The 24,599-nt window shown below is 39.0% G+C and overlaps 3 protein-coding genes across 3 annotated transcripts; all 3 read right to left on the bottom strand.

Annotated features, from left to right (window-relative positions):
• Positions 1–521: 521 nt before the first annotated feature.
• On the bottom strand, positions 522–2,762 carry LOC121644024 (tripartite motif-containing protein 16-like). The gene has a single exon (XM_041991719.1). The coding sequence runs from the start codon at positions 2,348–2,350 to the stop codon at positions 689–691; it is 1,662 nt and encodes a 553-aa protein (XP_041847653.1). The 5' UTR covers positions 2,351–2,762; the 3' UTR covers positions 522–688.
• A 4,957-nt stretch (positions 2,763–7,719) lies between these two features.
• LOC121644053 lies at positions 7,720–9,406 on the bottom strand. Its single transcript, XM_041991750.1, has 2 exons — positions 8,407–9,406; positions 7,720–8,087 (listed from the first exon to the last, which is right to left on the bottom strand). Exons 1-2 carry the CDS (start codon positions 9,388–9,390, stop codon positions 7,761–7,763), a joined length of 1,311 nt encoding a protein of 436 aa, XP_041847684.1. The 5' UTR covers positions 9,391–9,406; the 3' UTR covers positions 7,720–7,760.
• Positions 9,407–20,030: 10,624 nt separating this feature from the next.
• LOC121644047 (tripartite motif-containing protein 16-like) lies at positions 20,031–21,850 on the bottom strand. The gene has a single exon (XM_041991744.1). It carries the CDS (start codon positions 21,848–21,850, stop codon positions 20,198–20,200), a length of 1,653 nt encoding a protein of 550 aa, XP_041847678.1. The 3' UTR covers positions 20,031–20,197.
• Positions 21,851–24,599: the final 2,749 nt, after the last annotated feature.

Raw genomic sequence — 24,599 nt, 5'->3', positions numbered from 1 at the left:
TCTTCATGTTAGATGTAGAATACAGGAAATAATTCTAGAAGAAAAAATGCTTTATTTATTACTTTCTGCTATTCCAGGAAAACTGCCTCAGTTATTCCCTAATATTAGTTTGATATTTTCTCCACCAGATTTACAGAAACAGTGAAATGAAGACAAAAGAAAATACTTTGTTCATTCTTTCAAAGTTTATTTGTTTGTAAAAATTGACTTTGTTCTGACATTAAACATGATGAATGATCTCATTTATTCTGATCCTGGAAATGAGCCTTTCTGAACATCATCATTAGAAACCTTGTTTGTTTGCTGGTTTATAAAAACAACAACATCTGATCTCTAGAACAACTAAAAGTAATTACAAGTAGAAAATGATTTTTACATTTCCAAAGTGTTGAGAGTAAAATAATGTGTGATGAAGGAAGGTCTGCTGGTTTCTCTGTTTGGCTCCATGAAGTGGAAGAGAAACAACAACATACAAATACATCAATACAAATATTCAACACATATTTAGAGAACAGAGAAGTTCAGATTTTCATGTTGATGGAAATAAAAATCATCATTAGCAGTGATTTCCTCCAAAAAGAAACAAACAGGAAAAACCAGCAAATAAAAAAAAGTCAAATAAACAACAGAACAGCAGAGCAGAGACATCACAACAATGAAGTCTCAGCAACAAGCAGAGAAAATAACTTTACTTCACTTCACACAACTCAGCACTGGATCCAAAATCTATACAAAATCCAGCATAGAGCGGCTGAGTGAATGTGGTCTGGACTCTGTGGAGGAGAGTCCTGGTTTCAGAGACACTGTAGAAGGACAGAATACCTGCTCTGTGATCCAGATACACTCCTACTCTGGAGGACCGAGGACCAGAGATGGAGGTTCTGATGCTGTTGTAGTAAAATTGATAACTGTTTTGGAAACAATATAATGACCAAGATTTGTCATTACATCCAAATCTACTTTCATTTCCTGCTCTGCTGATATTCTTGTATGCGACTGCTACATAAACGATTCCTCTCATTTCCACCTCCCAGTAACAACGTCCAGTCAGACTCTCTCTACTCAGAACCTGACACCATCCAGTGAATCTGTCTGGATGACTAGAATAAGACTGATGTTGATTCATACATGTCACCTTTCTGTTTCCCTCTGACAGTAACAGACGTGTGTATGCTGTGTTTGGATCCAGTGTGATTTTACATGAATATTGTAAGAATTCAGCTCTCCTCTTTGGTTCTGGTTGTGACAGTAAAACATCCACATCAGTGACTGTCAGTGAGATGTTTGTCCATCTGTCTGTCAGAATGTCCTGTAGTTTATCTCTGAGCTCTGACACAGCTGCTGTCACATCCTCAAAGTATCTCAGAGGACGGATATTGATGCTGGATGAGTGTGTAGACTCACTGAGTGCTGACAGTGAGGGGTAGTTGTGTAGAAACTGGATGTGATCCTCTGTGTGTGAGAGCTGCTTCAGCTCAGCGTCTTTCCACTTCAGCTCAGTGATCTCCTGCTCCAGCTTCTCCTGAAGCTCTTTGACTCCACTCACTTCAGTTTCCTGCTGGGATCTGATCTGCTGCTTCACATCAGAGCTTCTTTTCTGGATGAGACGGATCAGCTCAATGAAGATCTTCTCACTGTCCTCCACTGTTTTATCAGCAGAGTGATTGATGGCCTCCACCTCTTGTTGAAGCAGCTTCACATCTTTCTCTCTGTCCTGGATTCTCTGCTGGATTTCTTGTCGACTCACCTCCAGCTCTCTCTGCCTCTCAGTCCTTTCTGCTGCAGCTGAGACTGTGTCGTGGCCTTTATGTTCATCCACAGAGCAGAGATAACAGATACACTTCTGATCAGTACGGCAGAACATCTTCATCACCTCATCATGACGAGAGCAGATAATCTCCTGGAGGTTCTTGGAGGGCTTCACCAGCTTGTGTTTCTTTAATGGAGCCACATCATAATGAGGCTGAAGGTGTTTCTCACAGTAAGAGGCCAGACAGACTAAACAGGACTTGATGGCTTTCAGTTTTCTTCCAGAGCAGAAATCACAGGCCACATCTTCAGGTCCAGCATAGCAGTGATCAGCAGGAGCAGCTTGGATTCCAGTCTTCTGCAGCTCTTCTGATAAATCAGCTAACATGGTGTTTTTCACCAGGACAGGTCTTGGTGTGAAGGTCTGCCTACATTGAGGGCAGCTGTAGATTCCCTTCTGATCCTCTCCATCCCAGAAGCTTTTAATACAGTTCATGCAGTAGCTGTGTCCACAGGGAATCGTCACCGGATCCTTCAGTAGATCCAGACAGATGGAACAGCAGAACTTTACTCGGTCCAGCTGATTTTCCTGCTGCGCCATTTTCCTCTTCACAGTAACTGTCAAACAGTTTCACTTTCTCTGAACAGAAAGGGTGTGTGCGCTCTGAAGGACAACAGATCTCACATGAAGCAGGAAATGAGTCTTACCAGCAGCTGCATGTTCCACCATGTTGCTCACACCCATCCTGATGAAGAGAGATCTGTGGAGGGGCGGGAACATAGAAACATCTGCTAGGAGTGGCTACAGGAACTAACATGTAACATGAAGCGCCTCATCTGCAGTATCAGTGCAGACTTTGAACAGATCTACTTCTGTTTCCAGCCTCTTCTACTGTTGTTTACAATTCTCCTTTAGAGACTCTCCACAGAGACGATACTGACCCTCTGTTATCTGCTGAGGCTCAACAGCTGCTTTGCTCAACTTTCAACATAAACTTCATGTTTAAATTCATTAAAAATAGACTTTACCTGTGTTTTATTAGGAAATAATGGAGACACTTTGCTGTTGCTGCTGATAATGAAATCAGTTTTAGGATGTGACACAGACGTTCTTCCAGTTTATTCAGGTTTAGACACAAAAACAAGTGGCTCAGGTTGAAGGAAAAACCTGGTTTGGAATAAAACATGTTCATCACTAAATGGAATTTTCTTTAATCTGCTGTGTGATCTAAAACTTCATGAGTCCATCATTCAGTCCACCATCAAAGGACCTCAGAAGAGTCAACCACTCATTTCAAGACAGTTTGAGGGACACTCCTTTGTGGACAGAACGGTAGATTTAAAACATGATTAAAGCTCTACAACATGACTTATGGAGTCAGAAAATATTACAAAACTATGATCAGAATGACGGAGAATTTTAACAAATACTTCAACTCAGGAAAAAGAAATCCCAACATAAAGAGTTTCATATGGAAACTTCAGTTTTTGTGACATTAATCACTGATAATATCGTCAGATTTTATTCATAATCACAAATAATCCAGCTGTTGTGAAAAAGGAACAACAGTTACTGTAAAGTGTTAAAGGTGAGAGACTGTAGAAGGTGAAGAAGTTCATGTGTAACTTAGACATAAATACAATCTCTCTCCTATGAGCTTAGATTCTCTGGCCCGCTGGTGAGATGGACCCTTTTTTGTGTTCTTTGCATTGTTTTTATGATTTTAATTGTGGGTCTGCCATAAGTTGTAATGATAAGAATCTTACTTTTTTATGTGCTTTGTTTTTAGGGACAGCACTGGTTGCTGTTTATTTTAGTTGGATTCATATGTTTTGCTTTTACCTTTTTATATTAGCATAAGGTTATTTGAGTTGTGTTAGTTTTTAACACTGTCTTCTCCTGTTTTCTAGTGCTGCGACTGGTGTGTCTTCCTTTTACTGGTGCCGTCTGGATACTGGGAGCTCACTTAGACGATGATTTGGTTTGTGGTTGCACGTATTTTGTAGCATGGTGTGTTTTGTTTTTTTTGTTTTTTTTTGTTTTTTTTTTTGTTTTGTTTTTTTTCTCCATCAGATGTCACCATGGTAACGTGTTCCAAAACAGTGATTGTTTTTCCAGGAACAATTGTTCTAAATGATTGGATCACCCGAACGTTCCATTTCTGACATCACGATTTGTTTTGGGCAGGTTCTCAGTCATGACACTGAGTTGATCTTTTATGCTGCTAAAGCAGATAAAACTTTTTCACTAGAACGAACTCGCGGTTTGAACTGCCCAATAAGGACGATGAAACGGGAAAGGCAAGATGTCGAATTTTGCCTGCCAATTACCATTCAAGTTAATTATCAACTCGATGGATTGTGTGTCATTGTGGCATATAACATAACATTATATAATTTAAATACTAGTATGATGCAAAGTAACTGGGAAACTGTCTTGAAGCCCCTCAGAGTCAGAAGAAAGATCAGCACCAGCCATGAGCCCACAAGTCCAGAGTGGGCAGGTAGGATTAGATAGATAGATCGATAGAAGTACTTTATTCATCCCAAGCTGGGAAATTTAGGTGTTGCAGCGGTACAGTCATTTAGCAGTTGTGCTTCTTAAGGTAGCAAAAATAAATAGAAAACAGTATAAAAATTTCAATATTTACAAGACTTATACAAGGAGATATTTAGCTATACACAGTAAGAGTGAGAATAGCCAGCAAATAATATAGTCCAGTGCAATGATTAGTATTAATGATTAGTAGTAATGGTTACTCATTAAGTGAATATTATTAGAATGAATATAATGAAGAGTATGGTGTAGACCTGTTCTGTATGACAAGTACCCTGAGATGCTCGATGATTCAGCACTACATTAATGAAACTGACCTGAACTGATCAGAAGGCTTTGTAAAAGGGGAGATTTGTGCTGAGAAATAAGAGGATTTTTAAAATGTGATTTAGTGTCAGAAGCAGAGCCAGGAGCCAGTAGTGATGAGGGGATTGCTCCTGTCAGTATGGAAGGAACAGGTGAGTTGTAGCAGTGTGAACAAGGAAGCTTTAGTTCCAATAACCACTTTCAAAAAAATCTCTGTGTTGTTTGCATTTGCTCCTGTGGTTACAGACTCCTGTGGTTACAGACTGTACCCAATATGGCCAATCAGATGGTGGGCTAAGGATCAGGCACTAAGTAAAGTGTTTGGGTTCTTTGGGAATCCTCAGGGAGCCTTGTTCCTTGAAGTGCTTATGAGTTTACACACCACTGTGGACGACAGAACACAACAGCCACCAGTGAGGGCCGAGGCAAAGGGATTCATAGACCTTTTGAGGTATGAGACAGTTCATTTTGAACAGACGTCCCGTGTTCAAACTCCTTACAAAAAGAATGGATGTCATCACAGCTCAACATCTGGTTGAGGGGGGAGAAGAGGGTCTCAGGGAGTGTGCTGGGGCCTTTGAAGTAGTTAAATGTGCAGCTGATGAGTTTGTGAAGTGGGCTAAGGCTGCCCTTCCTCAGAGAAGGTTTAGAAAAAAGAAAAGAATGGCAGGAGAGCTTGCAGAAGATGAGCAACTGGCATCAGCTGATACCGACTTCAAGGTCAACGTTCATAATGTCATTGTGGACACAGTGACAGTATCAGTAGGTTTTCTGCAAATCCAAATTATCCTTAGATTTTCTGTCTAGACCCTTGAAACTTTTGCTCATGAGTTGACACGTTATGTAATGAACTCTACAGGCTTGCATGTCAGTGGGACAGACTAAAGATGTCCCCTCTGGAGGGTTACACTGTCAGGACAGCTAGTGGAATGCCACAAGGAAGCCAGGAGAATCCTTCCATGGAACAACAGGATGTTGATCTAGAGAGTAAAATGTGTTGCTCCTGTAAAAACTGTCATTTGTGTTCATCTCATCCTCTCAGTACAATCTGCTAACTGATGCCGACCATATGACTGGACTGGCCTACAAGTTGCTGTTAACACTGTGCATCACACTGGTAGCCTGTAAGAGGTTTTCAGCCGTGTTTTTGTACAGTGTAAATATTCCTTATGTTGAAGATTGTTACGTTTCCCCCTGGCTAGGGACAAGGTAAAGGTAACAAATGTCTGGAGTCCGGAGATTTGAAAAAGGAATAACAATTTTATTCCGGCACAAAATAAATAAACAATAACAGTAATATTTACAAAAATTCCTCGAGATCTTTAAAGACAACAGAAAAGATTCCTATTAAAGACAAACCCAGCTATATATATATATATATATATATATATATACACATACACACACACTAGTAAACAAAAGGTGTCCTTTTTCCAGGTGTAAAAATCAGAAACAAAAGTCCTCCCGATAAAGGTGGAGAATATCTACAACTAAGATAACAAACAAAAGGAACCAACCTAAATAACTCAAAAATGCGTCTCGTAATGAGAACGTCAATTTCTAAACAGGTTATAGAGATGTGACGTTCATGAACGAATCGATTCTTTTGAACGGCTCTTTTAAATGAACGATGGGAACCTATTCGCAACTGTGAGCCGTTCATTTGTGAGCCATTCTTTTTATATACAATTTTTTTACACTGCCTTCATCAAATGAAATCAAATAAAACTTTATTTATAAAGCACTTTTCATGCCATATGCAACACAAAGTTCTTTACATGATTAAAAACAGTGGCGTCGTCAGCCGATTTTTCCGGGGCTTTAGCCCCGAGTCTTTTGAGTCTAGCCCCGGCAGCAAAGGCCGATGCAGTTAAACTTAACTGCCGCCCGCTCCTCCAGCCGCTCCGCTCCGTTATTTCTCAACAGCCGCAGGTTACACACACGTACACTCACTCATGCTCACATTCAGAGCAACGCTGGGCTGAGCAGGGCTGGATTGTGGGTTGGAGGATCTGATTAGCCCTGTCACTAACGTCAAATTACGTTACTGGGTGTCAGATTTTTTTTTTTTTTTTTTTTTTTTTTTTTTTTTGTTTCCTCCATTTATTGGATCCAAGAAAAAATACAGATCTTGTACAATACAAGAATTGAACAGCAAGGACGAGGATTACAAAGGCGTAATGGTGTGGAGAGATAAGACAGTATTCAACGAGAGCTAAAAGGATAAAAATAAAATAAAGAAAAAAAAAAAAAAAAAAAAAAAAAGGGAGAAGTACGGAGCCCCCCAGGTAACATGGACATTTTTTTTTATTTTGCGTGCCCTCGCAATACTTTTGCATTCCCTCGCAATACTTTTGCGTGCCCACGCAATACTTTTGCGTGCTCTCGCAATACTTTTGCGTGCCCACGCAATACTTTTGCGTTCCCTCGCAATACTTTTGCGTTCCCTCGCATTATTTATGAATCATTGATAACATGTTTGTCCTGAAACGTGAAAGGGTTTCATTAGGTACAAATTTTAACAAATTGTGCGCTAATTGCCAAGTCCTGTTTACTTGTGTTTCCAACCAGGAAGCTCCGCACTTGCTAGGGGGTACTTGGCTGGAAAAGTACTACACAAGGGGTACATTGCTCCAAAACCTCAGAGAACCACTGCATCTAGGCAATCCTGAGGAACCCTACCCACCCAACCTGTTTTACCTGCAGCCCTCAGGACGCTGCTACAGGACAATCAGATCACACACCACCAGATTAACAAACAGCTGCTTCCCCTGGGCCATATCGACTGTAAATCACGAGCAAAACATTTAATCCCAGGTACCTAGGTTTATGACCTTTTTAATGCTCTTTGATGATTTTTTTAATGATTTATTTATTTGATTTCTGTACATATTCCATGTTACAGCACACTGGCACTATAAATAAATTAATTATATATATATATATATATATATATATATATATATATATATATATATATATATATATATACATACATATATATATACATATATATATATATATATATATACATATATATATATGTATATATATTTATTATTATTATTATTATTTAAAAACACAGAAGGTACACAAGGTAAAGTCTTTGAGTCTCACGTTTTTCCCTCCTCGGAATACCTCCAACTATTCAGAGAACTGCACTGATGGCTTCTCTGAGACACATGTACAAGTCAATAGCCTGATATGGATCTGTTGGTGCCATCCGGCGGAACTCAGACATGAACAAATTGCACAGCTCATATACATCAGGATCACATGGTATGGTCAGCCGAAAGACACATTCATTTTTGCATAGTTGCACATGTTCATTTTCAGTAGGTGAAAGAAAATCTCTCGTCCTGTAGAGTTCCGGAAGAGCGTACATCACATTTGGACGGCCGCTGGGAACGTTTATGTTTTTCGATGGCCTGATTTGGTGTGCGTTCCAGACTTGTGCAGTGTCGTCCAGCTCATCCTGTGAGACAAACAGGAGTGAAGAGTATACAAATGTTAACTTTTAATGAGTTGAGATTCATGATATGATGGTTAATTATTTTATCTCACTTCACTCTTCCTGTCCTCTTACCCCCCCAACCGACACACACACACACACACACACACACACACACACACACACGACCTATAGGGACAAGGCTGCTCCTAATCCCCTATAAATTAATAAATCACTTTTTCGAAACTTTTCTAGCATACAGCATTCTCTAATATTCTTTCTAAATCTGTAAAATAAGCAGTGCCAGACGCATACTATAGTCCATTACATTCCATCGACTTACTTGTATAAGTCCCATACAGCAAAACTGAAGTATGCTTTTGTCCAGAAAACCACCGTCAAAATATCCATTGTCTCTGAGATCAGCAAACAGGGAGATCCAGAACTCCAAGCACTCGCTGCGAAGAAACCGCCACCAATATTCAATTCTTTGATTAGCGGTGCTTGCCCCTTCCAGGAAGCTCTCAGGAGCACCATCAGGAGTGCAGAGGAGACGCTGGAAGTCTCTGACGTGGCCGTTTTCTGTCCCGTGATCAGTCCGGACGACTCTGGGGCAGCCTCCTAGGCGTTGCACTGCTTCCATGTAATATCCTCCGATCACCTTTGGATCACTGCTCGTCGTATATACGTTCAGCCAGATGATTTTCCTTGAAAATCCATCGATACTCCCATTTATACAAAGTCCGTATGGCTTAAGTTTATCGTAGGAGTCAACGTGCCAGATAAAGTTTGGGCCTTTACTAAAGTAGTTCCTTCGCCTGAGACGCCTTGCTTGCCTTCTTGAAACTCCTGAGGGATCAAGCTCTTTCAGCACCAGGCGCACATCTTCTTTCCTCACACAAAGTCCATGCTGCCTGCATTTAGCGTACATCCATCGGTACCCGTGAAGCTGTCCTGAATGCTGCAGCTCCCTTCGGATGAACTCGACCAGTACTGCAAGTTCTGAGTAGTCCTTTCGATGACATCCACTTAAATTCAGAAGTCTTTTCAAATGCGTCAAGCTTATATGTAACCCATGTTTTTGGGCAAGCACAGTTACAATATCTTTATACTGCAGACCGATCTCAAAATAAAACTTAATAAACTTCTCCAGAGGGTGAGGAAACTCCATTGTGTCCACGGTGACGCAACTAACGAGTGTGTTGTACATCCTGCTTAATATAAAAGTATTGCGAGAGCACGCAAAAGTATTGCGTGGGCACGCAAAAGTATTGCGAGGGAACGCAAAAGTATTGCGTGGGCACGCAAAATAAAAAAAAATGTCCATGTTACCTGGGGGGCTCCGTAGTGAAGAACATAAACAGGGGTAACCAGTACCAAAAACAAAGATACAGAAAAGACTACAAATTACAGATCACAGCTCAGGGCGTACATAAGTTAAATGCAGTACAAGTAGCGATTGTCTTTCTTGCCTTACTGTTGTTAATTGCTTTCAAAGATTTAACATAAGACATGAACATTCTGTGAAACAATAAGAAAAGAGGTTTATGCTGTGAGAACTTACACTTATGTAGAAAGAATTTGGTCATAATAATCAGTAGATTAATCACATAGGCTTTTTTAACAAAATTTCTATCATGCTTAAAGAAACCAAAAATCACGTGTTCAAAGGACACAGAAAAGTCAGTAAGCAAGTTGTCATTAATAAACTTGGAAACATCAAACCAAAATTTTTTACTGTATTCACAATACCAAAATAAATGGGGAACAGATTCAGGGTGAGTATGACAAAAGGAGCAGTTGATATCAGCATTGTTAATGAATTTCTTGAGGAAGTGTTTAACAGGATAAACTTTGTGTAGAATTTTAAACGAGACCTCCTTGATCTTATTATTTAGAATATAATTGTTAGTCAATATCCAAACTTGGGCCCACGGAATATCTTTGGCAACACTATTCCAGTACGTAACAATATTAGGTTTGGTGACAGTATCAGTCAAAAATAAGCTACGGATAGCCTTGTTACAGTTCTTAAGGCCTGAGGAAAAACAAATTTTCCCACATAAGGTCTCGGAGGGATGAATCAAGACAGGATCGGCTTGAAGTGGTACATTTCTCAGGAGCAAGATTGACCCTGTCGGGATAGCTTTGATGACCATGGCATATTCTTTATCAGAGATTTGAATATTGAAACGAGAAATAAAATCAGCAAAACTCATAAGTTGGCCGCTAGAAGACATCAACTGCATAACAGAAAAAATACCTTTATCAAACCACTGTTTTAAAAAAATACTTTTATTTTTAAGTAAAATGTCCCCATTGTTCCAAATGTAGTATCTATGCGGTGAAAAGTTGTGCTTGTAAATTAGTTTCCAGGCTTGTAAGGCTTGCATATGAAAATTGGACAGTTTAACAGGGAGTTTGCTAATTTTATAATTGCACATTAGAATAAAGGGCAAACCTCCAATTTTATCAAAAACAAATTTAGGAATGAAATTCCACATGGAAGAGTCATTCATTAAAAACTGTTTTAACCACTTGACTTTAAAGACATAGTTTAAGGTAGAGAACTCCAAAAAATTAAGGCCACCGTTTTCACAGGAATTGGCGACAACTGATTTTCTAATGTAGTGCAGACGGTTTTTCCATACAAAATTGTACAATAACTGATCAATTTTTTTGGAGGTTCTATTGTCCAGGGACAGTGATGATGCAGCATAAATAAGTCTAGAAAGACCTTCAGCTTTGGACAAAAGAACACGTCCTTTTAAAGACAGGTCCCTTTGTAACCAGAGATTGAATTTGTTCTCAGTTTTCTTAATCAGAGGTGCAAAGTTAAGATTAACTCTGTCCTTTTGGAGTTTAGCAATAGTGACACCTAAATAATTCAACTGGTCCTTGACCAAAATATTGCTAATAGAGGTTACGGCACACGTCTTTAAGGGAAAAAGAACACACTTATTAAGGTTTAAACAAAGGCCAGAAGCTTTGGAAAAGGCAGAGATGGTATCAACAGCCCGCTGTACCTGGGTAGCATCTTTCAGGAATAAACAAGTGTCGTCCGCCAATTGGCTCAATAGTAAAACCCTATCCGCAACAGAAATTCCTTCAATATTGCTTGATTTCAGGTAATGGCAAAAGACCTGTCCCACAATAAGAAAAAGGTACACAGAGACAGGGCAACCTTGCCGAATACCTCTCTCTAACTGGAACCTAGGAGTTGTACCGGTACTTAATTTAATACAACTATTACCATTAGCATAAAGGGTTGACATGGCGGAACAGAAAAACCTCCCAAATCCTAGTTTTTCTAGACAAAAAAAAATAAAGGGATGCTCAACAGAATCAAAAGCCTTATAGAAGTCTAGGAAGAGTATGAAACTATCTTCATCAATAAGGTCAGAACAATCAACCAGATCAAGAACTAGTCTTATGTTATTGAAGATGTGTCTATTAATCATGAACCCGGATTGATTTTCATCTATAATACCATCCAATATCAATTTAAATCTCTGAGCAAAGATAGTAGCAAACAACTTATAGTCATTATTAAGCAAGGTTATTGGTCTCCAATTATCAATGTTAGTAATTTCTTTGTTTGGTTTAGGGATCAAACTGATGACACCCTGAGTCATGGTAACAGGGAGTGTGGCGTTACTGAGGCTTTCAGAAAAAACTTCTAAAAGAAAAGGGGTAAGATTATTAGAGAATAATTTATAAAATTCAGCTGTGATTGACCTTATAAATGCCCCTTCTGCTTTGTATTTATAAAGTTCATCCAGCTTTTCCTGCAGTTCCGAGAGCTTCAGTTTCTCTACATCATTTAAGTCTACTGTATTTTTATTAGAAAGACTCGCAATTTACCTAACAACCTTTTCTTGATCAAGTGACCTAGATTTAGCCAATAAACTACCATAATTCCTTAAATATTTACCTATCTCATATTTTAAGAATTCCTAATTAGATCCAAAAGAATTTTCTTTTTTTGCTTTTTCCCAATAAAAAGAAATGAGTTGTGTTAAATTTTCTTTTACGTCGTTATGGCTCAGAAGGGAGCTATTCATTTTCCAAAATGAGAAACCTTTGGAAAGTGTTTCACCTGGTAATAAGTTAATATTGAGTACTATCGCCTTATGATCGGTTAAAGGCGTTGGTAAAATCTGAATGGTGACACTGCTTTTATCGAGTGAACGAGGAACAAGCCAATAATCTAAACGCGAGCATCTAGAAAAATCTTTATTACTCCAGGTATACACTCTATCAACTGGAAACTTCTCTCTCCAGATATCAGTTAAATCATATTTGTTCACAAAATTTTTAAGGTTTGAGTTTGAATGAGAGGGTCTTCCGGGTGGCCATCTGTCCATAACTTCATCCAAAACAACATTGAAATCGCCCCCTATTACTAAATATGCATCTGGGAACTTGGATAGGTAGAAGTGAATTTTCTCATCTAACAAATCTAATAACAAATCATTTTCCGATCTTAAATTGTAGCCGTAGAAATTAACAATAAGAATCTTGTTATACATCTTTAAAACTAAACAAACAAAGTGGCCATTTTTTTCACAATCAGAAAGCAGCACTTCTCCCCTAAAACTGTTTTTCAAGCAAGCGACCCCTGCAGAGTGTTCAGTGACAGCCATATGTCGTTGCCCCACTGTGATCTCCAAAAGTTGTAATCTTTAGCGAGAGAATGTGATTCTTGAAAAAGGACAAAATCATTTCTAAACTGTCTTGCAAATAAAAATAAAGCTTTGCGTTTTAGAGTATTTCTTAACCCCCTGGTATTTAAGGAAAAGAAAGAAAAAGACATAATTGAACAAGTAAGAAAAAAGGAATGTGCGAATGAACAAAGATAAGGAATAACCTTATTAAACAACTACTTGACCCTTTAGAACTTTAAAGAGAATAGGTCGGATGTGAAACGCAGCACCTAAACCAGTATAAATAGTGCTAAAAGTATCCCAAACTATTAGTGAACTGTGAAAAAATAAGTTTGAAGTCAAGAACAAATCAGTAGAACACTTAAGTGAGCATCCATACTACCATAGGAAAATTAGTCCAAAAGTTTTATTTCACCTTCTCCTGCGATGAAAGCTCTTGCACCAGCAAAAAAACGCAATTTTCCCTGCAGCGCGTGCCTTCTGCACCTCAGGCCACAGCTTCTGTCTCCTGTCTCTGTCCCCTTTGGAAAAGTCCTCCTTGAATCGTAATCCATTGTTGGTCAAAAAGGGAGACTTTTTTGCTGCCTTCCAGACAGCGTCCCTACACATGCGCGAGGAAAACTGAAGAATGATTTCCCTGGGTCTCCTGTCATCTCTCGGATCCTGTTGCTTTCTCCCCAGACGATGAACCGAGTCAACCACATCAGCAAGTTTTCCTTTGATATCTGGAGCAACTTCCTGGCAGATTTTGATTACTTCATTATGGATATTTTCATGGACAGACTCAGGGACTCCTGCCAACTTTAGATTCCATCTTCTTGTGTAGGACTCCAACTCATCCATTCGCCTTTGTAACGTTTTAATGGGTGCCTCTACATTGTCAACTCGTTCCTCAAGTTTGGTCATTTTTGCAGAGATTTCCTTCAAGTCAGCAAAAGCACGGTCGACTTTCTCATTCAGATCCATGATTTTGCACTCAATCACATCAGATCTGTTGTTGATGAGCTTTGTTAAACTAGCTAACTGCGAGTGGATATCACTCAACAATGGAGGATTAGTTGGATCTTGTGGTTTTTTCTTTGCCACAGGCGAATTAATTGGTGTTGTCTGCAGAGGGGGGAAATCCTCCTCGATACTGACGAACTCCTCGACGGCCCCAGTATTCAAAGAGTAATCATGGCTTCCAGAAGCTAACGCACATGTCGGACTAGTTTTAGCTAGCTCGGTAGAGTGGGAAGTATGCTCTCTTTTTTTCCCCATTTCAAGCGAAGGAAAGTTCACCAAAGTGTTAAAATCACATAAACTTGCAAAAAAATAAGATTGACTTATGTTACAGATACTTAAGCACAGTTTTCAGCAGAAGTTGGTGCGGAGCGTCTCTGCATGCATCTTCTCAGGCGGACATTTCAGCCGGAAGTCTCTTACTGGGTGTCAGATGACAGTACGTTGCTTCTATAGCGCCACAAACCCACAGCCGATGACCAGGGGGCTCTGTGTGCGCATGTGCAGAGGAGAGAGCAGCCGTCAGAGCGCGGCAAACCAGCATAGAGCTAGCAAACCAGCATAGAGCTAGCAAAACGGACAGAAAGTCTAAAATAAAGCAGCTACAACCCCATAGCTTTTTTTAGAAGAAAAGTAAAGGGTAAGATATACAGTATTGTCCCAAATATGTGTATCTTTTGTTTGACACAAGCAGATCGCCGTCGGGGGTCGCTACACAAGACATTATATTATGTTACATGCGCGCAGGTGTCAGTGTGTGCGCGCATCTGGGGGGAACTCCGAGTGCGCGACAGATGGATCAGCTCTGACATATGTCATGTATATCCTATACAGTCTAGGTGCATATCAGCTAAATAACACCACACTGTTTAGTTTTTAATAAAATAACTCAGTATAAACCGTTTATTGAGCAAATGAAAAAGGACTTCTGCTGTGACTTGCTATTACATAGAAATCAGATCAAAATAGTTCAGTTTGATAATGTTAGGGGAAACACTGATAGTCATTTTCTGAAGATTAGTTATGGAAATTGGGGGTTGTCTTATAATCAGGGTTTGGAAATGTAAGTGTTTACAATAGCCAACAATTATTCTGACTTATACAGCATTTTTGTTTAGGTATGCTAGTGCTACCTAAGCTGCTATCCTTAGTTATCCTTAGTTAGAATTAGTTGTCCTTAGTTATCCTTAGTTAGAATTAGTTATCATTAGTTATTCTTAGTTATTAATTAATGCAACTGAACTGCAACATCTAAACACAAATGAAGGCTGCACATTTAAGTCCAAATTTTAACAAAACATGTTATCATACCTTGAATCATGATTGCTCATGCTCTAGCAGGGGTTCTTTTTCAGTACTTTACCCCTTTTGGAATATTTTTTTCCCAGTTTTGTACCCTGGACCGAATCAGGGCAAACCCCTTGTTTAGAAAAAAATTACATGGGAAATACTTCAATAGTCATGTTTTGTTCTTTCATGTAATTTTTTTATTATTATGAATTACTCAAAGTTTTCATTACCTGGAGTTGTATTTATCTCATGTACCTCCTGTGTAGTTCATAGTACTCTTCCCATTTCTGAATAACAGCTCTAGATAGCCAGGAAAGGTTAATGCTTTCATTGTGCTGGAAGATGTTGATTTAAAAAAGTTGTATTATATTACAACATTGTAATATTATCAGCTTGACTTGTTTTCTGTTTTTTGATTTCATTATTTTGTAGAGGGTAGCAAAGATTAATTACAGACAAAGGAGGAGCCAGTAGGAGACATGTCCGAATCAGTCATGGACATTGGTAATAGTTATTTAGCTCAGCTAAAGAAAGATAACTTTACAAGCATTTTGTGGCATCTGGTTCTTTTTTTGACTCTATAGGAGCTGCCTCAACGACTCCCTGTAAAAACCCTCAAATGTTTTCATTTTGTACCTTTTACTGTGCAGCAAGTGCAAAACGCCTTAAATATTTAAATCACAGAAAACCTCCTGGACCAGATTTGATAGAGCATTATTATTTAAAAAAGGCTGCTAATTCTGTTGCACAGCCTCTTAGGATACTTTTTACTCTTTCGATTGAAAGTAAAGAAATTCCATCAGAATGGAAGTCAGCTTTTATTGTTTCTCTTTGAAAAGGAAGCCAGTTTTAACCAACTACAGGCCAATATCAAATTTGGTCATTTTGTCAAAAAGTATTGAATCTCTTGTGTGTGATCAACAATTTTATATTCAAATGTACTCCTTTATATATATATATATATATATATATATATATATATATATATATCTCAAGCGCCCCGGGCTAAGCCCAGGATGTCCTCAAAAGCTGGAGACGCCCCTGATTAAAAACATAAGAATAAAAACACTCAATAAAATCTTTCACACAGTCACACGCACACACGTATACACACACACACCAAGCCCAACCCCACCCCCGTTCGAGCTAAAAATGAATGAATGAATAAATAAGTAAATAAGAAGTCATACAGTTTAGTAACATGAAAATAAAATAAATAACATTTGTGACATCATAGAAGTCTGATGTCCAACAAGCTCCATTCATGTGAAGCATCTATGGACAGAGAGTATTCTTTGGAAACAAATACTGTGAGTTCTTTCCAAAACATTTACTAGAATTTGCACTGACTGCTCAGGTTTATCCTTTTTTAATCTATATTTTTCCTATAATTTTTTAATCTTGTATAGTAGATTTCATATAGGTACATATTTTGATTGTTTGTCATTCTTATATATTGTGAAATTTTGTAAGATACTGTGAGAACGAGCCAGTCTTTTGAATGGCTCTTTGAAAGGAACGGCTCCTCAAGATCCGGCTCCCTTCAAAGAGCCAAAAATCCCATCTCTAACAGGTTAACACAAATCAAAACTCCGCCACAACACAAGCGGTTAAACTTATTAACAGAGAGAGCCTTTTCACCAAAACCAAGAACGTAATCTGAAAAGCTCAGCACAATCAAATCCACTATTAACTATGTTTTCACCAACCAAATTCTTCACTTATTCACAAACAAAGCCACCCTGGCGCACTGGTGTCAAACAACCACACAGCCGCGCCGACAGGTTGTTCCCACGCAGTTTTTATAGCAAAGGAGGTCTTCCGGGTCGTCGTCGTTGCTTTGTCCGGGCGCATAGCCGTCCAATCCGGACATCAGAGGGAGGGACGTGGCCTTGGAGCATTAGCCAATCCTCGCCTGGCGCTGGCACAGCCGATTTCCATCGCTCTCACAGGTGTACAGGTCTGGGGCCGTAACAAAGGTCATGACTAATGTACTTCCTCCTGTTACCTCACTTCCTGTCCTCGCTACCATGACTAACAGTGATGGTGCGTTTTCATAGACAAAGTTAAACATAGAGAAATGAGATCATTGGTCCTGTAATATTCACATCATGTCAGAAGAAGCACTGAATGCTACGAAACCAACATGGCAGAAAAAAAATCTGGTTTATCGACTGATTAATTTAAAGACTTGTGTGAATTAAATGTTTTTATTCATTTCCATTGTGAATTTTCTTTTTATGGAGCATACATTAATGTAGCTACCAGTTGTATCGATGGATTTATCTTCAGATTTAGATCATAAGTGTGCTCTATATAAGCAATATAATGAGTGAAGTTACTGGTAAAACATTTATGCAGACCGCTGATGCCCTTTAACATTAAATCACATTTTCTCTACTCCATTACTTTCTTTGGCATGAAGTAATGCCTCATATTAACCAAAATAAAGGTTAATTTTAGATGTTAAAACATCACAGTCTGGTCCTCATGTTACTCCACTACAACACACAGTGTTACAGCCTGAGTCACGTTGTATTTTCAGATAAAGTAAAACTAAAAGTAACAGGACATAATGACAGTTGCTGAAGACAGAGAGTAATGTTTATTTTAACTTTTCCCTTTCTCTCTGTTAAAATCGCTCCTCCTTAAATGCGTCTCAACACGCAGATGATGGAGTGATGAACGCTCGTTCTGAACTCTCAAATATTTTGTCCACGTACGTTTTTTCTGCAGTTACTTACTGGCTTTGAAGCTGAGCGAGGATGAATAGAGTCAGAGCTCCATCTAGTGGACAAACGACGGAACGACATCATTCTGCACGACTCCGCAACTTAACATTTACCTTTTTATGATAAATTAAGAATATAACGGCGTTTAATCGGCAAAATTTGGGTCGATTATGTTTGTTTTGAAAAGGGTTTTAATCAGCTGGACGATCAATCGCTTCGGATCTAGATGGAGGTTTTCTTTAGACAGTTTGAGAATGGAGAGAGAAGAGTTGTTCAGTGGGTTTATTTACAAGCTTTTTTTCTTTAGTTTTTTTTTTCTGTTGTTGTTGTTGTGATACATCTTGTTGTTGTCTTGGTTATTTTTTTAGGAACTCCTAAACTGTCAGCTTAGTTTACCTGTAAGAGCTTTAGGAAATTCTCTGTGTTTCTGTACAGGTGTAGCAGTTTGGTTTTCTGGTGTTTGGTTGGATTGAAGGTCGTTGCCTCTATCTACAGTATATTTGTCTCCTCTTTCTTTTATCCACTTTCCTTTTTACTTCTCACCATTAGCATCCTTTTTTTGTCCTGTCCCCTCTGGTCAGGTCCAGCAAGATTACATAAATTCCATAATACCAAATAAATAAGATAAAACAATATGTTTAATGAATAAAGAAATAAGAAATGAGATTATCAAGAGGAGCCCTATACCCATAAAGCTGCTCTTGGCAAAGCAAATTTGTTCAGCACAACACAGCAGCCAGACCATCATTCTGTTTGCTACAATGCTGGACAAGAAAAATAAAAGTGGAATGGAGAGAGAAATAAATTATGTAAATCATTAGCATTTATTGAATATTTGGGGAATATTTTACTGTAAAGAATGAAATATTACATTTCAACTGTTTTGTAATGACTGTGGATACTGATAAAGTATTGATAACTAAATGGTAGGTTTAAAGAAAAGAAAAGACATGTAAAATAATACATTTTAAAGAACGTGGTAATGTGAGGAGATGAAGTTGTTTATGTAGCTCTGCATTAGAAACTTCTCAGCAGGTATCTGATGGTTAGTTTCAGCTCTTTCATTAAATCTGATCATCTTCAGCTCCCAGAACTCTGCAGCGGCTCCGTTGTAGCCACTAAACCAAAGCACAGAGCGGCTGTGTGCTTCTGACTGGTTCTGAAGTCCACCAACCTTTGTTATGTACATTCCCGGGACTGAAACTGTCCTGGAGAACCTGGAGGCTGAAACACCACAGTTCCCAGCTTTGGTTTCCAGTCCTGCACCACAAAGCGGTTTGATCTACGGCACCATGTCACACACCAACAACTAGATAACAGCAGACGTTTGTTGTAATTAATCAAATAAAAACTAAGTAAATAAAGAGAAAACCTGTCAGAATGTAAAACATGTGGACAAAGTGAGTTAAGGAGCTTTACCCTCCTCTTCATCCCTGTTAGCAGGATGAAGGCTCCCTCTTGTGGTGTGCATCAGTTTTCACATTCCAGTTGTGAACCTGCAGGAAGACGTGGAAAAACTTCACTGAGCCTTTGGCAGCTTCAACAACATCAGTAAAGAGAGATTGAAATATCTGTAATATCACACTGTGTCAGTTTGTTCACAGGAGTCACAACCTGCAACACTGATGCTGCATTCAGGGAACCTGGGAAAGATGGGAGAGAAGACTTTCCAGCTTCCAAACAGTGTTCACATCAGCTTTCAGGCTGGAAGTAGAACTTGTAGATGTGAGATTTAAGTTTCCAAACACTCTGACTTCTTCATGTTAGATGTAGAATAAAGGAAATAATTCTAGAAGAAAAAATGCTTTATTTATTACTTTCTGCTGTTCCAGGAAAACTGCCTCAGTTATTCTCTCATATTAGTTTGATATTTTCTCCATCAGATTTACAGAAACACTGAAATGAAGACAAAAGAAAATACTTTGTTCATTCTTTCAAAGTTTATTTGTTTGGAAAAATTTACTTTGTTCTGACATTAAACATGATGAATGATCTCATTTATTCTGATCCTGGAAATGAGCCTTTCTGAACATCATCATTAGAAACCTTGTTTGTTTGTTGGTTTAGAAAAACAACAACATCTGATCTCTAGAACAACTAAAAGTAATTGCAAGTAGAAAATGATTTTTACATTTCCAAAGTGTTGAGAGTAAAATAATGTGTGATGAAGGAAGGTCTGCTGGTTTCTCTGTTTGGCTCCATGAAGTGGAAGAGAAACAACAACATACAAATACATCAATACAAATATTCAACACATATTTAGAGAACAGAGAAGTTCAGATTTTCATGTTGATGGAAATAAAAATCATCATTAGCAGTGATTTCCTCCAAAAAGAAACAAACAGGAAAAACCAGCAAATAAAAAAAAGTCAAATAAACAACAGAACAGCAGAGCAGAGACATCACAACAATGAAGTCTCAGCAACAAGCAGAGAAAATAACTTTACTTCACTTCACACAACTCAGCACTGGATCCAGGACCAAACCCAACTCCAGCATAGAGCGGCTGAGTGAATGTGGTCTGGACTCTGTGGAGGAGAGTCCTGGTTTCAGAGACGCTGTAGAAGGACAGAATACCTGCTCTGTGATCCAGATACACTCCTACTCTGGAGGACCGAGGAACTGAGATGGAGGTTCTGACGTTGATGTAGTAAAATTCATAACTGTTACAATAAAAACACCAAGATTTGTTATTACGTCCAAATCCACTTTCATATCCTGCTCTGCTGATATTCTTGTATGCGACTGCTACAGAAACATTTCCTCTCATTTCCACCTCCCAGTAACAACGTCCAGTCAGACTCTCTCTACTCAGAACCTGACACCATCCAGTGAATCTGTCTGGATGACTAGAATAAGACTGATGTTGATCCATTCTTGTCACTTTTCTGTTTCCCTCTGACAGTAACAGCAGTGTGTGTGCTGTGTTTGGATCCAGTGTGATTTCACATGAATATTTTAAGAATCCAGCTCTGCTCTTTGGTTCTGGTTGTGACAGTAAAACATCCACATCAGTGACTGTCAGTGAGATGTTTGTCCATCTGTCTGTCAGAATGTCCTGTAGTTTATCTCTGAGCTCTGACACAGCTGCTGTCACATCCTCAAAGTATCTCAGAGGACGGATATTGATGCTGGATGAGTGTGTAGACTCACTGAGTGCTGACAGTGAGGGGTAGTTGTGTAGAAACTGGTTGTGATCCTCTGTGTGTGAGAGCTGCTTCAGCTCAGCGTCTTTCCTCTTCAGCTCAGTGATCTCCTGCTCCAGCTTCTCCTGAAGCTCTTTGACTCCACTCACTTCAGTTTCCTGCTGGGATCTGATCTGCTGCTTCACATCAGAGCTTCTTTTCTGGATGAGACGGATCAGCTCAGTGAAGATCTTCTCACTGTCCTCCACTGTTTTATCAGCAGAGTGATTGATGGCCTCCACCTCCTGTTGAAGCAGCTTCACATCTTTCTCTCTGTCCTGGATTCTCTGCTGGATTTCTTGTCGACTCACCTCCAGCTCTCTCTGCCTCTCAGTCCTTTCTGCTGCAGCTGAGACTGTGTCGTGGCCTTTATGTTCATCCACAGAGCAGAGATAACAGATACACTTCTGATCAGTACGACAGAACATCTTCATCACCTCATCATGACGAGAGCAGATGTTCTCCTGGAGGTTCTTGGAGGGCTCCACCAGCTTGTGTTTCTTGAATGTAGGTGATTCATAATGAGGCTGAAGGTGTTTCTCACAGTAAGAGGCCAGACAGACTAAACAGGACTTGATGGCTTTCAGTTTTCTTCCAGAGCAGAAATCACAGGCCACATCTTCAGGTCCAGCATAGCAGTGATCAGCAGGAGCAGCTTGGAGTCCAGTCTTCTTCAGCTGCTCCACTAAAGCTGCTAACATGGTGCTTCTCAGCACGACAGGTCTCGGTATAAAGGTTTTCCTGCATTGAGGGCAGCTGTAGATTCCCTTCTGATCCTCTCCATCCCAGTGGGTTTTAATACAGTTCATACAGTAGCTGTGTCCACAGGGAATAGTCACCGGATTCTTCAGTAGATCCAGACAGATTGAACAAGAGAAGGTTTCTCGGTCCAACTGATCTTTCTGCTCCATTTCTCTTCTCAGTAGCAGCGACCCAACTTTCAATGTTTCTGCAGTGAATGTCACCTGACAGCTTTTACACTATTAAGACTTTGACTTAGATGAAGGGTATGTCAGATATCTTACCACTAGAAGGACCTTTAACTTTAAAGAAGTTACAGTAAGTCATAAAAATAGAGATTTTTTACTGTCTGTACAGAGATAAAAACAGGACAAAGTACAAATGACTCTAAAGATTCCTCGTGATTATGTTGACCTTCTTACTTTTAGTCATTTATTTAGAAGTAAACTGACTGCAGACAAATTCCCACGTTGGAGATGACGACAGTCTCACTTTGAATTTGAAGTTAAATGTGAATTTAAAGTGGAATATTCAGGACTTCACCAGAAGAAACTGCACCCTGAAACTCCCAGATAGAAAGATGAAAATGTCCTGGGAAATGTGAGGACAAGTGGAAAAAGAATTAAGAAATGAAGAAACAGAGAAATAGATTTCCACTACATTTAGTTTTTAATCACATACTCTAAATGTTTTCAACCAATCACTTCCATTGATAAAAGAAACAGGAAGTAAAAATGTGCTGTAGAAAACAAAAACATTCCCCTGTACGATGATGTTGGATGTTTGAAAGAGTGCCTTGAGGAGCATCCTACAGACTTGCTTTGCAAAATTTTATTTACTTTACTGAGTTGAATGACATCAAATGACATTTTTATTTGCTTTTGCCCAACAACCACATGTTTTTAATTACAGACACTACAAAGTCCTCTTAGACACTGCCAGACATATTTCATCTTAACAAAATACAAGGCTGCACTTGATAAATTTAATACTTTATACACTGCTGTGTCTTTATGGTAAAAATAAGATGTGTTCATATGAAGGGCAGCTTGAGAAAAAGCCTTTATGTTCTTAATGGGTTAGTCTGGATCATAATGAACTAGACTTGGACTGGACTGTGTCTCAGCTCAGATCAGACCTGGTTCTGGTGCTGAATGTCTCCTAATAAATCCATGTGGACTTTCTGGTGACTCAGAGCTCCATTTAAAATGAGCTGAATGTGTGTTGCTGAGTACAACTAGGGCACCTTTGATGAGTCTTTTGTCAACCCTCTAACATCTGAGCAGGATCTAGCAGAACTGGAAACCTGCAGCAGAAAACACAAGAAGCCAGCTGTGACCAACACATGGAGCCAAGACTCCTCTCATGTCCAAGAGCTGGAAAAAAATCTCTATTAGGAGGCCAGTGTTGCTCTAACTGTCTGACTATCATTGACATGTGACATTGTGATGATCTAGATGCTCACTGCTTGGAGTTTAATTTGGGATCTTTCTGTCCTCTAGTGGTCAGAAGATGTTAAACACAGATTCAAATGGGATATTTATCACTTCTCTCAGTCAGATAAAAATCAGAAGAAAACCATAAAAAACAGTTTTATAAGGAGACTTTTAGATGGAAACCAAACCCATCCAAAAACTGCAGTTTGGTTTCTAAAAGCTTGTCTGACATGTCCTCCTTAAAGGCTAAATAAGTAGCATTGACACTTAGTGTTTCAAATCAGAACTGCACCGGAGAGTTTGTCGCAGGTTGCCGGTTTGTGACGGTTTGAGAGGATTCACACAGAGTAAGTTGCTATGCTTTGCAATGCATAAAAAGGCTGCGTTGTTAGGCAACCGTGGGGAGTGACATATGATTGGTTAAGGAACCAGGAAGTAGGAAAGAGCTACATAGTGCACTGAAGTTATTTCATCACAGAACTCTTACTTTGAAAGGAAAGAAATTTACATAAACATAGTTAATGTAGAGAAACAGATTGTTTATAGGGAAGCTTCCTTTTATCCCTCACAACAAATAAGAACAATTTTAATTATTTTTACAAAAAAACCTAATTATTTAACCTTTAAAAGAGACTAAATAAAGTTTAGTAACAACCACGGCTAAACAAACATCACCAAACTACCATTTCTTCATGTTTCTGACAGAAAGCATTTTCTTTCATTCTAGTAGGACTTCATTTTGTCCTTCTGGTCAGCCATGCTCCCCCCTGTCAACCCCTGTGAGGGGGTGATGTGATTTTTCTCATTGTTGAATGGTGACACGCCTGAGTCCTGCCAGCCCACCATGAGCCACAACAAATCCACAGGCTGGAAACCTGCAAGTAACTAAACTGGATGTCTGAATATATTTATGTCTCAGTCAGATTTCCATGCACATCATTCTGAGACCTGCTGCATGTTTTCATCACATAAAAATCCCTCATCTACATCAATGTTTTAGGACTAAAAACTAGGTACATATAAAATTCATAATAGGAAATAAAAAATAACAAGTTTCCTTCCTTTAAATCTTTATTGTGAACAAACCAGGCATAACGAGTATTTAGAGCATATTGAGTATAAAAGCTTTCATTGCAGTGTGATTGTCATTAAATCATGTCTGTGGAAGTCTGGCTGTTAGATGGATGAATCAGCTTCAGATGGAAGGAGAGTTGGGAGATGTTACAGCAGCACTTGGAGAGTTTGATGACTAAATCCAGTCGGCTGTAACACATAATATCAATCATGTCACACAGAAAGTTTATCCACAAACTTTACTCAAGTTTACTGACAAAATACAGATTTTACTGCAGAAATTTTCATCTTTATGAAGCAATAAAATCATACATTCAGGCCTGGATTACAGCTTTGAAAGTCCTTCTTTTTCCAGACATGTTTTTGCTTTTCCAGCATGAATCTGATCAGTTTTTGGAAGTTTGCATCA

This window comes from Melanotaenia boesemani, chromosome 8 (assembly GCF_017639745.1).
Source record: "Melanotaenia boesemani isolate fMelBoe1 chromosome 8, fMelBoe1.pri, whole genome shotgun sequence".
Taxonomy (NCBI): domain Eukaryota; kingdom Metazoa; phylum Chordata; class Actinopteri; order Atheriniformes; family Melanotaeniidae; genus Melanotaenia; species Melanotaenia boesemani.
The sequence above is the reverse complement of the archived record's forward strand: the minus strand, read 5'-3'. Positions and strand labels throughout refer to the sequence as shown.

Excerpts from the sequence above, each read along its gene's own strand:
- LOC121644053 (XM_041991750.1), bottom strand. The coding sequence starts at position 9,390 with ATGGACATTTTTTTTTATTTTGCGTGCCCACGCAATACTTTTGCGTTC. Across the intron at positions 8,088-8,406 it reads GCTGTATGGGACTTATACAA|GATGAGCTGGACGACACTGC; the intron begins GTAAGTCGATGG and ends TTTGTCTCACAG.
- LOC121644047 (XM_041991744.1), bottom strand. The coding sequence starts at position 21,850 with ATGGAGCAGAAAGATCAGTTGGACCGAGAAACCTTCTCTTGTTCAATC.
- LOC121644024 (XM_041991719.1), bottom strand. The coding sequence starts at position 2,350 with ATGGCGCAGCAGGAAAATCAGCTGGACCGAGTAAAGTTCTGCTGTTCC.